At 45.3% G+C, this 12,874-nt stretch overlaps 1 protein-coding gene across 1 annotated transcript in view; it reads left to right on the top strand.

The window, feature by feature from the left end:
• The window catches only part of BEND7 (BEN domain containing 7), a 75,456-nt gene extending 66,253 nt beyond the window's left edge, over positions 1 to 9,203 (top strand). Inside the window, exons 8-9 of the mRNA XM_065871825.1 lie at positions 5,312 to 5,365; positions 8,881 to 9,203. Coding sequence (XP_065727897.1) covers positions 5,312 to 5,365; positions 8,881 to 8,942 — 116 coding nt within the window. The 3' untranslated portion in view covers positions 8,943 to 9,203. The remainder of the gene's footprint in view (positions 1 to 5,311; positions 5,366 to 8,880) is intronic.
• Positions 9,204 to 12,874: the final 3,671 nt, after the last annotated feature.

The raw sequence follows: 12,874 nt of genomic DNA, 5'->3' as shown, positions 1-12,874 counted from the left end.
CGGGGTGGCCACGTGCTGGGTACGCCACTCGCCTGGCCATCCCTGGGTGCCCCGTCCTTCGCCCTCAGGCCCTTTCTCTCACTTCTCTGTCCCCGTCCTCTGAGGCCTCTTCACTCCTGATCGCCTCTTCTCCCAGCTCCCCCAAAGGTTCAGAGTCTCGGGTCAAGGCACCCAGACCTCACTCTGGGTGGCTTCACTGAGAAACACCTGGAAAGATCACCCTCCTGCTGGCGGCTCTCTTATCTCTTCTTAGGCTAAAGGTCCCCTGCCTCTGCCTGGAGACACCTCACAAAGGCCCCTTTGTGACTCTGCCCCCTTAGATTTCAGGCTCTGGGGAAAGCACTTTTTGCGATTGACAGGTGTTATAAAAGACAGCACCCCGCGAGTAACCCCTCATTAAGCAAGCACTGGTGTCCTGCTGGGTGCGTGTCTCCTCAGCTTTACTTTCAAGTATAAGCTGAGCGGTGTCCTTGCTAGTTAAGTATTAAGTTGGCCTTATGTTGCCTAGGTTCTGCGTTAGCAACCCTGACGGTTTTGAGTATGTGAGGACTTGGACCTACCTGTTGCTTTTCAGAGCAAGTTGTCAAACCCAAAAAACAAAGACACTAAGTACAGCATCAGAGAGATCTAAGATTTGTCATAGTGAAGAGACTGAAACGTAATACTCAGTCCAAAGGAAAGGCAAAGGGTCAGAGTGGCCAGGATCCATCCACCAGCTGCCCTGTGGTCCCCGCGCCTTGGCCCCAGCTGTGCCACCAGCTTCTAGCAAACCTGCACTTGCTTCCTCTACCTAGGACCTCTTCCTGCAACACAGGGGGTGGCGGCAGGACGTGGGAAATGCTTGGAGCTCCTTGGGAGCTTGAGGGAAAAGGACGGTATAAATTCAGGATCCGGATGTTACTGATTGAGGGGCTTTAGAGACAACCCAGAGGAAGCGGGAAGAGGGCTTGGTGTCCCAGAACCTGTGCCTCTAGCTGAGGAGGGTGAATAACAGTCTCTAAAGGAGCTGAAAAGTTTCCATTTGAAGAGTCACCTTTTTTTTTTTTTTTTTTGCGGTACGCGGGCCTCTCACTGTTGTGGCCTCTCCCGTTGCGGAGCACAGGCTCCGGACGCGCAGGCTCAGCGGCCATGGCTCACGGGCCCAGCCGCTCCGCGGCACGTGGGATCCTCCCGGACCGGGACACGAACCCGCGTCCCCTGCATCGGCAGGCGGACTCTCAACCACCGCGCCACCGGGGAAGCCCTGAAGAGTCACCTTTGAAGGTGGAAGACACTCACGTAGGGAGCGGAGCGTTGGGTGTATACTGAGTATATCGGAGAAGACTGTTCTCAGAGACAGGAGCAGCTCTGCCGCCAGAGGCCACGTGACTAGAAGAGCAAGTTCTGTTGCAATGTTGTTCCCCTCCTGTATGTATTTTATACATAAACACACTTTTTTTTCTGTTGTCAGATGCTGAGGCCAGTTATTATCATACGTTCTGGTCTCCACTCCCTTCCCCACAGCATACACATGCACACAGTGGGGACCTTCCTCCACGTTCCTGTCTCTCTTTCCCCCAAATCGACTGGCCAGGGAGCACGTTTCTTAACCATCTCAGGGTTTGGAGTAGTAATTCATGTGCCTGTTGGTACAGAGTGGGCTGCAGTCTCCCCCCTGCCTCCTGTGGAGCGTCTCACCCGCTCAGATGATCGTGTACCCGGTTCTGGAGTCGTCATCTCAGTTTAAGGATGCTTCCACTCTGACACTGGGTTTAGATTCTCTGCCTAGAGAGTTGTGGTTGGCACCTTGGCAGGTTTCCCCAGCCTGTCTAGCAGGTTCCATTAGCGTCTGAGAAGGGGAGGGTGGCTGAAGGACAAAGCTAACCCTGACACACAGACCATACAGGAGCAAGATGACAGCACAGCCACAGTGACCTGCCAAATAGGCTTTGTCTCCCAATTTTGTCAAATCCTGTCCCACCCCTTTCTCCCCAAGCGGCACAGAAGTGGGATCCCAGCAAACCGGAACTGGAGCCGCACGCGTCACTGTCGTCACGTGGATGAGAACTGAGGGGCCAGGGTCAGCGCTATTGCTTGCTCTTTTTTTGTCTCCTTTTCAGTCTCAATGACAATACGGCGTCTCATGGATAGTCCACAGCTTCAGTCTTATTTATCATATCTGGCTCACTTCCTGGAATAAGGTACAGACTCTACCTGGGCAAGTAATCAATTCGCTGCTAAAAGCAGCCGGCGAAGCCTCCAGAAAAAGGAAGTGCCCATCACAGATCTGAAAGGTTGTTCTGCGAATCCAAATAGAAATTCATTTGGGCCTCTCATCACATGTAATACACTTTTTTTCAATAACTGGAATGATTCCTTTTCTGGTGTGGATTTTTATCATTTTCATTAGATTATTTCCTCAGTGCAAAAATCGCAATTTTAAAATTTGTGTTGGATCTAAGAGTAAAGCTGTCGCTGCTATTAAAATTTTATTGGACTTGCTTAATCTTTCCCAAATTTCACAACTTGCCTGTCACCAGAGGAGAAAGTTTGTGAGCTTGTTGTTACAGACAGATGTTAGAATCACATTTAAGTTAACAGTCATGTTCTTAATCCACAACACTTGGCCCTGTTTGTGCAGCGGGCAGCAACTCATTTATACACAATCCTTTACAGATTTGGGGTTGTGTATGTTTGGTTCTTAGTAAAGCACATAATTGCACAGGCCTGTTTTTTTTTTTAAGTGAGGAGAGCTGAATTACAAAGGGAAGATCAGTTTACACCCAGAACTGATTTTTGTCATCACTAAATGAAAAGCTGCTTTTCATGGAAGGTAGAGAAAGTTACTAAAGTGTCAAATGAACTAAAACTTGAAGTTTTACAACTGCAGCTCATAGGGATGCCTGTGATTTATATTTGGACTATACGTAGCGAGCGAAGAGGTCAAGCCCGGGCATTAACCTGAGTCAAACCCTTGGTACGTCTTAACGTCTGTTTGTCTCCGTTGCCTCATTTCTTAAAATGGGCATAAGATAGACCTGTCTTGTAGGGGTTGCCAAGGGTTAGCTGACACAATGCATATAATAACTGCTCAAGAGGTGGTATTCAGTAAATGGTGATGCCTATCATAGCTATTATTATTATTATTATTACTGAAGAATCTTTTAAATCTTCTGGTTCCTTTAGCCAAGATGCCTAGTCCAACTTTTTTTTCTCCAATTAATCACATCTTGGGATTGATGATAAATCCCGTATTGCATGTCCTGTGCGTAACTGTTCTAAAGAATCTTATTTTATGTACTATATGTATTAGAAGAGTGTACACTGCCATGTGATGTAAAAAAGAAAAATCATCGGAAATAATGCAGCCAGCTGTCTAAGTGTTATACCAACTAAAACAATAAATGAACCTTGAACAGTGAAAATAAATAAATCAATCCCAATGAAAGAACTACGGTGTACTTCATCTTCCTATTCAAGTTCACTTAAGCCAATCAGAAGAGAATAATATCTTCTAAATATAAAAATAACATGTTTGTTATTTTTTAAATATATAAGAAAAATTTAAAAACTCAAAGAACAAAATTTTAAATACCCATAAGCTTTTCATCCAGAGAGAAACACTTAACATTTTAGTATGTCCTGTGTTTTGTCTATAAACCTATTTATAGAATTCTAATCTTACCATTTATCCCATCACTTGACTGGAATGCTTTATGCAGTATTAAACATTCATCTACAACATAATTTTTAGTGGTTGCTGCTCTTTTTTTTTGAATTTTATTTTTTTTTATACAGCAGGTTCTAATTATCTATTTTATGCATACTAGTGTATATATGTCAATCCCAATCTCCCAATTCGTACCGTTTGTTCTCTACATCTGTGTCTCTATTTCTGCCTTGCAAACTGGTTCATCTGTACAATTTTTCTAGATCCCACCTATATGCGTTAATATGCGATATTTGTTTTTCTCTTTCTGACTTACTTCACTCTGTATGACAGTCTCTAGGTCCATCCACGTCTCTACAAATGACCCAATTCATTCCTTTTTATGGCTGAGTAATATTCCACTGTATATATGTGCCACATCTTCTTTATCCATTCGTCTGTCCATGGGCATTTAGGTTGCTTCCATGACCTGGCTATTGTAAATAGTGCTGCAGTGAACATTGGGGTGCATGTGTCTTTTTGAATTATGGTTTTCTCAGGGTGTACACCCAGGAGTGGGATTGCTGGATCATGGCTGCTGCTTCTCTCCAGCCAAAACTTGGCTTGACTACTCTGTCTCGGTGTTTTTGTGGTGGATTTAGCAGGTGAGGGTCTTTCACCGCGGCTGTCGTGTGGCAGTCTGAGGGCAGGATGGTGGAGGGGTGAACCAGGGGAAATCTCTGAACGTCTCCATCCACCTCTGAACCCTGACTGCGTTTAAAGCCATGGCAGTCAATACAAGAACACACCATTAGTTTGCTTCCCAGCAACTCAGCATTACAACGTGTTACACGGGGCAGCCCTCACCTGACTGGCCTCACGGACACATGTGCAGGAAACTTCCAAGGGGGCGGCAGCCCTGGGACAGAGGGAGCAGGGCCAGAATTATCCCAGCAGCCGTGGAATGTTCTGGCCTGTCCACAGCACGTTGGGGAAACTGACAAGCCCAACACTTATCAGGAAACGTACGGGCACCTTCTTTTTTGTACTTGCTGGAAGGTTTTCTGTGACGGAAGGATCTACCTTTGGAAAACTCTTCAGGAGATTGAAATATATCAGAGATGAGCAGAGTTTTGCATTTTAAAGCACAGAAGGGACAAATCATTTGAAGAAATGCTTACTCCTTCTGAGTTTATTCATGACTAAATTAATGCCGATTTTAGACTGAATTTCCAGTCATCTCCGAAGAAAGGTTTGTTCCCAAGCTGTCCTAAGCCTGCCCCACTAGAATGGTTCTGAGGATGACAAGTACAATTCTACCATAGGAATTCACTGACCTCCATGCCTTCGACGATCCTATTTAAACAATTCACGCCAGATTCTGGGTGGATACTTAAGCCTATATAAATAAGCGAAAATGAACTGAAATCATCAATGACTGATAGAATAAGGTTCCTAAGACATAAAACATTTTAATAGAGGAAAATGGATTTCATATCATCATTTAAAAAATATTGAAATCATGGTACTAAAATCTCTAATGTGAACTGGCTGAAGCGGAGAAGGGAAAAGAAAGGTGAAAACTATTATGTACGCTGGAGTTTTTAAATGGTATTACCTTATTCAGCAGAATGAATGAGCTCGCTGAAACTAATGACATTTGTGTTTCATGTTTGTAACCAGCAGAGGCAGCTGACGGTGATGAACGGCTGGACTGCGTTTCTCTACCCCCAACAGGTAAAACACATTTCCATTTTCATCACCTGCTGGAAAATACAGCCTGTGAGAATATTTGCATTGAAAATGTTTTTAACATCAGATGCTTGAGCAAACGGCTTCTGTAAGAGGCCCAGCCCCTAGTAATCAGAGGAGCTCAATGCCCTGCATTCAGAGAGATTTTGCACATTGAATATGAAAAGCTACAGTTTTCTCACATTCCGTTTCATCTGCCTGATAACCTCAGAACAGCAAGTCCTAAGAACGTAGTGTCACAACGTTTTGCCTCCCCAAGCCCTGGGACATTCAAAGAAATATTTTAACATGAAATGACATTCCTGTTTAGATCAGGGATCATCCATTTTACGATGAAATTCACATGCGCTCTGGCCTCACTCGCCTCCCTCGCAAAAACCTTTGAGAGGCAGTGCCATTGCGCTTCCTATAATGGGCACCCGATGAACACTGTGTTTTAAGTGACGGATTGAATGTGCCCGACCCATCTAGCCTGGGTGGCACGTTCCTAACGCTGTAACCCGATCGGCTGAATACACCGTCTCACTGCCACACCTGCTGCAGGGTTAAGCCATAGACTTAATTCCGACTTCTTATTTGACTCTCAAGTAATCCTTCCGAACCCGGGCTCCTCCCTCTGCGTCGGTTCTCACCCGAGAGCCTGAGGGACAGGTGTCTGATCAGTGAGCCGTGTGACAAAGAGCTTATCCCCTCAGTTGGTCTCAAGACTCTTTATTCACTTCCCTCAAAATACCTGAAGGTTCTCTAACAACCAAACCCAGACACACCGCCCCCCCCCCAAAAAAAAAACCCTGTAAATGAAAAAGCTCAACTCAGTGATTTCTCTCCATTTGGGGTGGTAAGTTTTAAGTTAGATCCAGCAAGTATGAGAGGAGTCGTTAGTCTGTGTAGGAACTCGGCGAGGCCCGTGTTCACAGACAGCACTTACCCTGAGTTCACAGTATAGCAGAAATGTATGTTAGCGAACTTCAGAGCAGCGAGAAAACTCGGACACGCAAATGATACGGTGCTTTCTCTGTCACTGAGTAGCTAAGCAACAGATCGATGGACAAATAATGAAATGACTTCAGAGGGCAAGAGCAACCGGCTTCTATCACGTTCTCACTGTGTGTAGTCATTACAGAAATTACAGAAAGGGGAGTTCTTGTTTGGCGATGTTTCCACACTTATGAATCAAGAGAACTGAAAGGCATGATCTCTATTGTTCCTTCCCAACCTGTGCTCCTCTGAGTATCAGGACAACTCCTGTCAGCCTTGTCCTGACCACCCACTCCAGGTAGAGGCATGAAGCACTGCTACTAATGATGAAACGGTGCCCTTTCGGGAGGCCCTCTGGAGGAACACCTTGCTGTTCTAGTTGTACTTTCCAGGGTTCCTCCCCCATCAGCCCCCATGACCCCAGGACATTTGCACTGCCCGTCCTGGCCACCATCTGACACAGTGGGCTTTTAAGAAGTATTATTATTGGAAAACCATTCCCTTGAAATAATACCTTTGCATTTTCCTGTCTGAAGATGGAGGCAGAGAGATGTTTCAGATGAGAAAATTGAAATACAGGATGGTAGAACCACCTCATGGAACTGAAAAGAATTTCAAGGAATCTGAGAAAGAAGGCATGTTAGAGATCATCTAGTCCCATCCCTTCTTTTTATCCAGTCCTTTTATTTTACAGGTAAAAAAGCCTGAGGCCCAGAAACACTAAATGACTTTCTCAAGGTCTCACAGCTGGTTGGTGGCCTGGCCGGAGCCTAGGCCTCTCAACTCCCAGCCAATCCACCGCGTAGCTTTCTTACACCTTCTCTGCATGTTTCCTAAAGATCCTAAGAGGTGATGGATGTACTAATCCCTTTAGGATTCCATCTCAGTGTCACCCCGTCTTCACAGTTAGAGTGTCTGTCGTAAGTCAGCCTGAAGTCCGCTGCAGCTTCAGCTCTCAGGTTCTTCCCGAGACCCTACCCAAGGCTGTGAGGCCCTAAGGAGGACAATAGTAGGACCCCTCCTGCAGGTTTTGTCACTAGACTCCTGATAGATATTTGATACAAATCACTAAAGAGCATGATAAATAATACCACTTATCACCTCGAAAATGGGAAGAGACGTCACGGATTGGTGCCCAAATTTTGCAGTAATGGAATTAAACAATCTTGATTAGACTGGCATGTCTCCGGAGTGCCTCTCACATAAAATCCCAGTCTGGGGCGTCTCTGAACACAGCACCACGACTTAGTCCTCCCCCCTTTTCCGTGTCTCCTTAATGAGACCGTCCGAGGGATGAGCTCCACCTTTCTCGTCCATGCAGCTTCCTCCCTGGATTGGAGACTCACTGGCCAGACCTTCCTCATCTGGTCTGTCTGAGCTGGCAACAGCTGGTCCCTTTTAAAGATTTAACAGTGCCTTTATTACCTTATTAAGGTATTTTTTCTCCTTCCAAATTCATGCGTGTTGGGAAGGGGTGGGACGGGGGAATAGATCCCCAAGTGTTTCGATGAACCAGAACCGACCAGGCCATGGTTACAGTCAGGCGTCAGATGACATTTATCTCAGTCCGTTAACACTTAAGCAAACTTCTGTTTGTCTAGCTTTAAAAAAAAATGGATACAGATTTTTCTAGTGAAAAAACATTTTCTTCATTTCTTTTCCCTCAACCCTGTCAGTAAGCGTTTTTGAGCGATGCCCCGAGTCAGCACTGAGTTAGGTTCTGGTGAACAAATCCCACCCTCAGGCCAGAGGCAGAGGCTACTACAGCCCAGGGGTGGAGACAGAGCTCTGATAAAGGAGAAAAACCACCATAAGGGAACAATTTTGGGGGGGAAAGAGTACAGAGAATAAAATCAAAACAGTACTGAAATTTAAAGGAGGCTTCTGGATTTGAAATAGAACACGGCAGAGCGCACCTAGGCTTAGCATTTTTTGCTCATAAATTGGCATTCTTTTGCACACATTTTAGAAATTAATACAGAAAAGTGTAAGGAAGAAAATGTAAATTACTTTTACCACCCAGAGACAACCATTATTGTTGGGTGTTTTTTCCCAGACTTTTCTCTCTATTTTTAAAATTTATATAATGGAGGTCAAATCCATCCAATTTTGTTTCCTAAAGTTTTGTTTTACCACCTAACAAGCGTTTCCCATTTTATTACAAATCTCCATGCACATTATTTTAATAGCTGCATTATATTCCATCTTACAGGCCATATTGTATTTTATTTAGCCATTTTCTACTCCTGGATGATAGATATGAACATACTCTAATAGGAACCCACATTCATGGGTTTTCCTGTAAAAATCATCATTACAGATTTCTAATGGCTAAAATTACTCATTCGCCACACCTAAAGCCTTGGCTAAAAAAATACTAATTTAAAAAAAAAAAAATACTAATTTAGAGGTGAAACACAGACACCTTACCAACGAGGTCCTGCGTCTGGCCGTGTCATAGAAAAGCGTACAACTCTTCCTTAGAGAAGTGGCCCCCCTTCACTTTCTTGTCTCTGTTGTAGGTCATATATTTGACACCAGGAGAGAAAACACGGAAGACACAGAGACAGCTTTCACTGCCTAGACTTCCCTTTAGCGACACTTCTTAGCGCACGCATCTCCTCCATTGGAATTTCCTCAAAGATCCACTAGCATTTCAGGTTACTGCAAAGTGTGGGCGTTCTGTGAAGCCGACCCGTCACGTTTGAATAGTTTTCATATTCTTTCTTTGTAATGTGTGATAATCAAGCCTCCAATTTGGTCTAAGATTTTTAAAAATCATCTTTAGAGTTGAATTCTCAGCCTTTAAATGTCCAGCATATCACTGGGTTGGTTCAATGTCCATGAAAAAGAAGCAGTTTTATTTTCCCTGTTTTTTTTTTTTTTTCAGTGTGAATATGGTATAGAGTTTTGAAGCGTATTTATTTTCATGTAAACTGCTTAGTTGAGGTATAGAGGAGAATGGCTCTTTCCGGACCAAGGAAGCAGTGTTGAAGGCCAAACTTAATTAGAATCTTCGACAGCTTAGAAGATGGAAAAGTTGTTTTGGGAGACAGGACAGCTCTGATCTATTAGATGAAATCATTTGTGGCATCATTTTCTCCCCAGAATAATCATTTGTCACTGATAAGTGCAAACGATACGTAAATTCTTAGGAAAGAAAAATCTTTCACGTAGGCTGTGTCAACACAGTGACAAAATAACTAATTAAAAGGTGAGAAGCTCAAAGTAACCAGCTATCCACATGACACCTGACAACTATTTTAACAGATGGTTTTAGCTGAGTGGTCCAGGGTTGTGGCATCTGGCCACAAATGTACTTGATCTTATATACTTCACGTGGCTCTGGTGCACTTGCCCCCCCCCCCTTTGATATAAAACCAACACGTGAAAATGTGGATTCATTTTAAAGAAATATTTGGGGCATGTGGGTATTTGTTTCACAGAGATATTTGCCTCCAGATTCCTTTCTCTAGTAAGGTGGTGAATTTAAAATACCTGTTTATTTGGAGGCATTGCATTTACACTTCATTTATTGTATAAAGCAAATTACCGTGAAGTTTTGGCACTTGACCCAAAGGCCAAAAGTTGGCTTGAAAGAACTTTGGACAGTAGAAACACCAGACCCCCGGGGCGTGGGGAGGGGAAACGCTGTGCTACCATTTAACACACGTCCCTGGCACTTATTTTATCAAATCGGAGAGTGTAAGAGCTCAGAGTTACCGTTAGTCCCACTCCCTCGGTTTGTGGTGAGGCAGCTAAGGAGGAATGAGGATCACGGATGCCCAGCGCCAGGCAACAAGCCATCAATGGGCTAGCCAAGCCGGGAACCTCAGTTCCTGACTACCCCATCCCAGGTACCTGTACCATCACGTCACTCGGGGCAGCTAACCCTGGGCTAGGAGGGGAGCTCTAGGGGGAGGCAGTACCCACTAAAGACCAGCTAATCAACCCAAGACCATAGGAGGCATTCCTGTGATGTGACAAAGCTGGTCTAGGCGTGGCTTATGGAATCAATCCACCTGCTAGACAGCTACATCTCATACACGTGTGTCTTTTATCTTCTTTTCGGAGCCTCAAGGAAGGGTCAGATCAATGGTTTCCATCACAGGTTTAGCTAGCCTTTTCGATTTCAGGCCAGTTAGTAACCCCTTCCCTGACACCAGCCTCTCTGTTCATCAAGGAGTCTAATGAAGTATTGTGAACCCAGGCTTTTGTTTTTCTGCAAGATATGTTGTAAAAGTTGTCTTCTGCCTCTCAGAAGGAAGCCTTTCTCAAGGGAATTGAAAAGATTAATTAGTGACCTTTCAACTCTGTTACAGTAAGATGAATACATTGTGAATAAAAGTAGAAACATTTACCTTACAGCTGTGGAATCTGTTAAATATACACCATGAACCTTCAAAGCACTTCCTGCCAAGACTGGGCGAGAGCTTGAATTTTTCACTACTTGAGGGGTGGGTGGGGATTGTTCGGCTCTCAGATATGTGCAATGGATTCGCAGATTGGAAATACACGGCATGAAACTGCAACCGTAAAATCATATTTTATAAATTAAAACTGTGTTTACTTAACTGCAACTACTGTTCAGACTTCAGAAATCCTTTTTATAGGTTTTCTTAGCAAAAAAACAAAAAGAATTATTCCATACCTATGGATAAGGTCTCAATCTTCTGTATGTATGTTTTATTAATATGTAAATATTTAGATTTTTTTAAGATTACTATGTTCTTTAAAAAAAATTCAACACAAGGCTAGTTGTGAAAATGGTGTATAACACGTGTTGTGATATCAATTCCCAAGATGCCCTTTATGTCTGTCCTGGAAGAATACAATAAATTACTTTAATTGAACGCGCCTGTCTCCTGCCTGTGTGCCAGCCCTCCTGCCTTTATGAAGTGGATACAATGCTAGCCATTAATTAAAAGGTATTTATTGGTACTCTGGTGATCTTATGCAGAAAGTTTTCTCTCCGTATGAAGTTAATTTTTAAAAATAAACGAACGAACCAGATTGCCACCAGAAAGAGTGTCTTGGAATGGCTCCACCTGGAAGTTAGATCAGTGGCAGGTCCCACAGTAACACTTGAGCAGTAAGTAGTGATATGCTTGAAGCCTAATTTTAACTGAATTAGGTAGCTTCATAAGCTTCACTTAAAAGGCTAAGCCCTGCTTCTATGGAAACACATCAGAAGGACAAATCAGTCTTCTCTAACGCAAAGTGGCTGTTCAAACCTAATTGCTTTATTCTCCTCTATGAACACAGGGGGGCGCTACTCCTCGTGGGGACTTGCCCCCTCCTGCCTCCAAAGGCATCCCGGGCTGGCCGGCCAGCTCTGTCGGGGCTTTGGCTCGGGGTCTGGGTCTTGGGCCCTCCCTTTGTGGAGGCATTGGCGCTGAGCTAGTCTACAGCTGGGAGGAGTGCAGTAGTCGCGGGTGAGAAAGCAGCCGGACTGCAGGAGAGAAGGTGACAGGGTGAACTGCTTGCAAAGAGAGAAAATCTAAAGTACTGCCAGCTAGAGTCTTCCACACACGCGCAGCCCTTGGAAGCTGGGGGCCTGGCGCCAGCCTGCCCCTCCTGCTGCAATCCCCCCAGGGCTTGGTGCGGCCCTTGGTGCGGGGAAATTATTTGTATTATTGCCACATCCCATGATTTGGCCCCAGGCCCCCGGGATGCCCTTGCACCCACTCGCTGGCAAGGATCTGTGCCTCGTATGTCGCCTGGCTAACACCCTGAAGGGCTTTTCTCATCCAGTGGGAGGGGACCCAGTCTTACCCCCAGAACGGGCACCATTTGCATCCTCGTAGAATAAGAGCTCACACACCTGCCTCAGTTGTTTCCCCTCCTACAGGCCCAGCCTTAAAACCAAGTGACAGGGGGATGGCGGCTGACTCATTTCCCAGCTGCACCCCGAGTCCAGCTCAAGCATTTACTGAACACCCACTGTCGGTAGATGCTGTGTTGGTTTAGCACAGCCGGGGTTGCGATGCAAGGGACGAGGGCTGACGCTGGGGAGGTCTGTCGGCCTGGTGCCATCCACGCCAGGACTTATGGACCATCCCGAGAAGCTGGGAACGCGTAGGGGCCGCTGAAGCATTCTGAGTAAGAGGTCCAATCAGAGTCATAGGCTCTCTTGATCGGTCTGGCTGAAGTCTGGGACGTTAACTGGAGGGGGCCCAGCCTAGAACAGGGAGTCCCATTAAGAAGCCGAGGGAATAGCTAGAGATGAATGAAGAGGACCCAAGAGGACAAAGCCCCACGTGCTGAAGCACAGGGGGACCAACAAGACTTGGAGATGCACTAGCTCGGGGTGGAGGAGGGAGGAGGTGTGGAAGCCGACACCCAGGTCTCTGGCTGGAGAATCGTGCTGGTGTTATTGGCGCTCCCGAGGCTGGGAACACGGCGGGGAGGGGCGACTTGGAGAAAGACGACGGACAAGTTCAGGTGCACACGGGCTCCCCCATCCCTTCCTTCACCGAGTGGTCACTGAACATTCTGGGTCTGCCTGGTACTGTT

This window comes from Phocoena phocoena, chromosome 2 (assembly GCF_963924675.1).
Source record: "Phocoena phocoena chromosome 2, mPhoPho1.1, whole genome shotgun sequence".
Taxonomy (NCBI): Eukaryota; Metazoa; Chordata; class Mammalia; order Artiodactyla; family Phocoenidae; genus Phocoena; species Phocoena phocoena.
The sequence above is the reverse complement of the archived record's forward strand: the minus strand, read 5'-3'. Positions and strand labels throughout refer to the sequence as shown.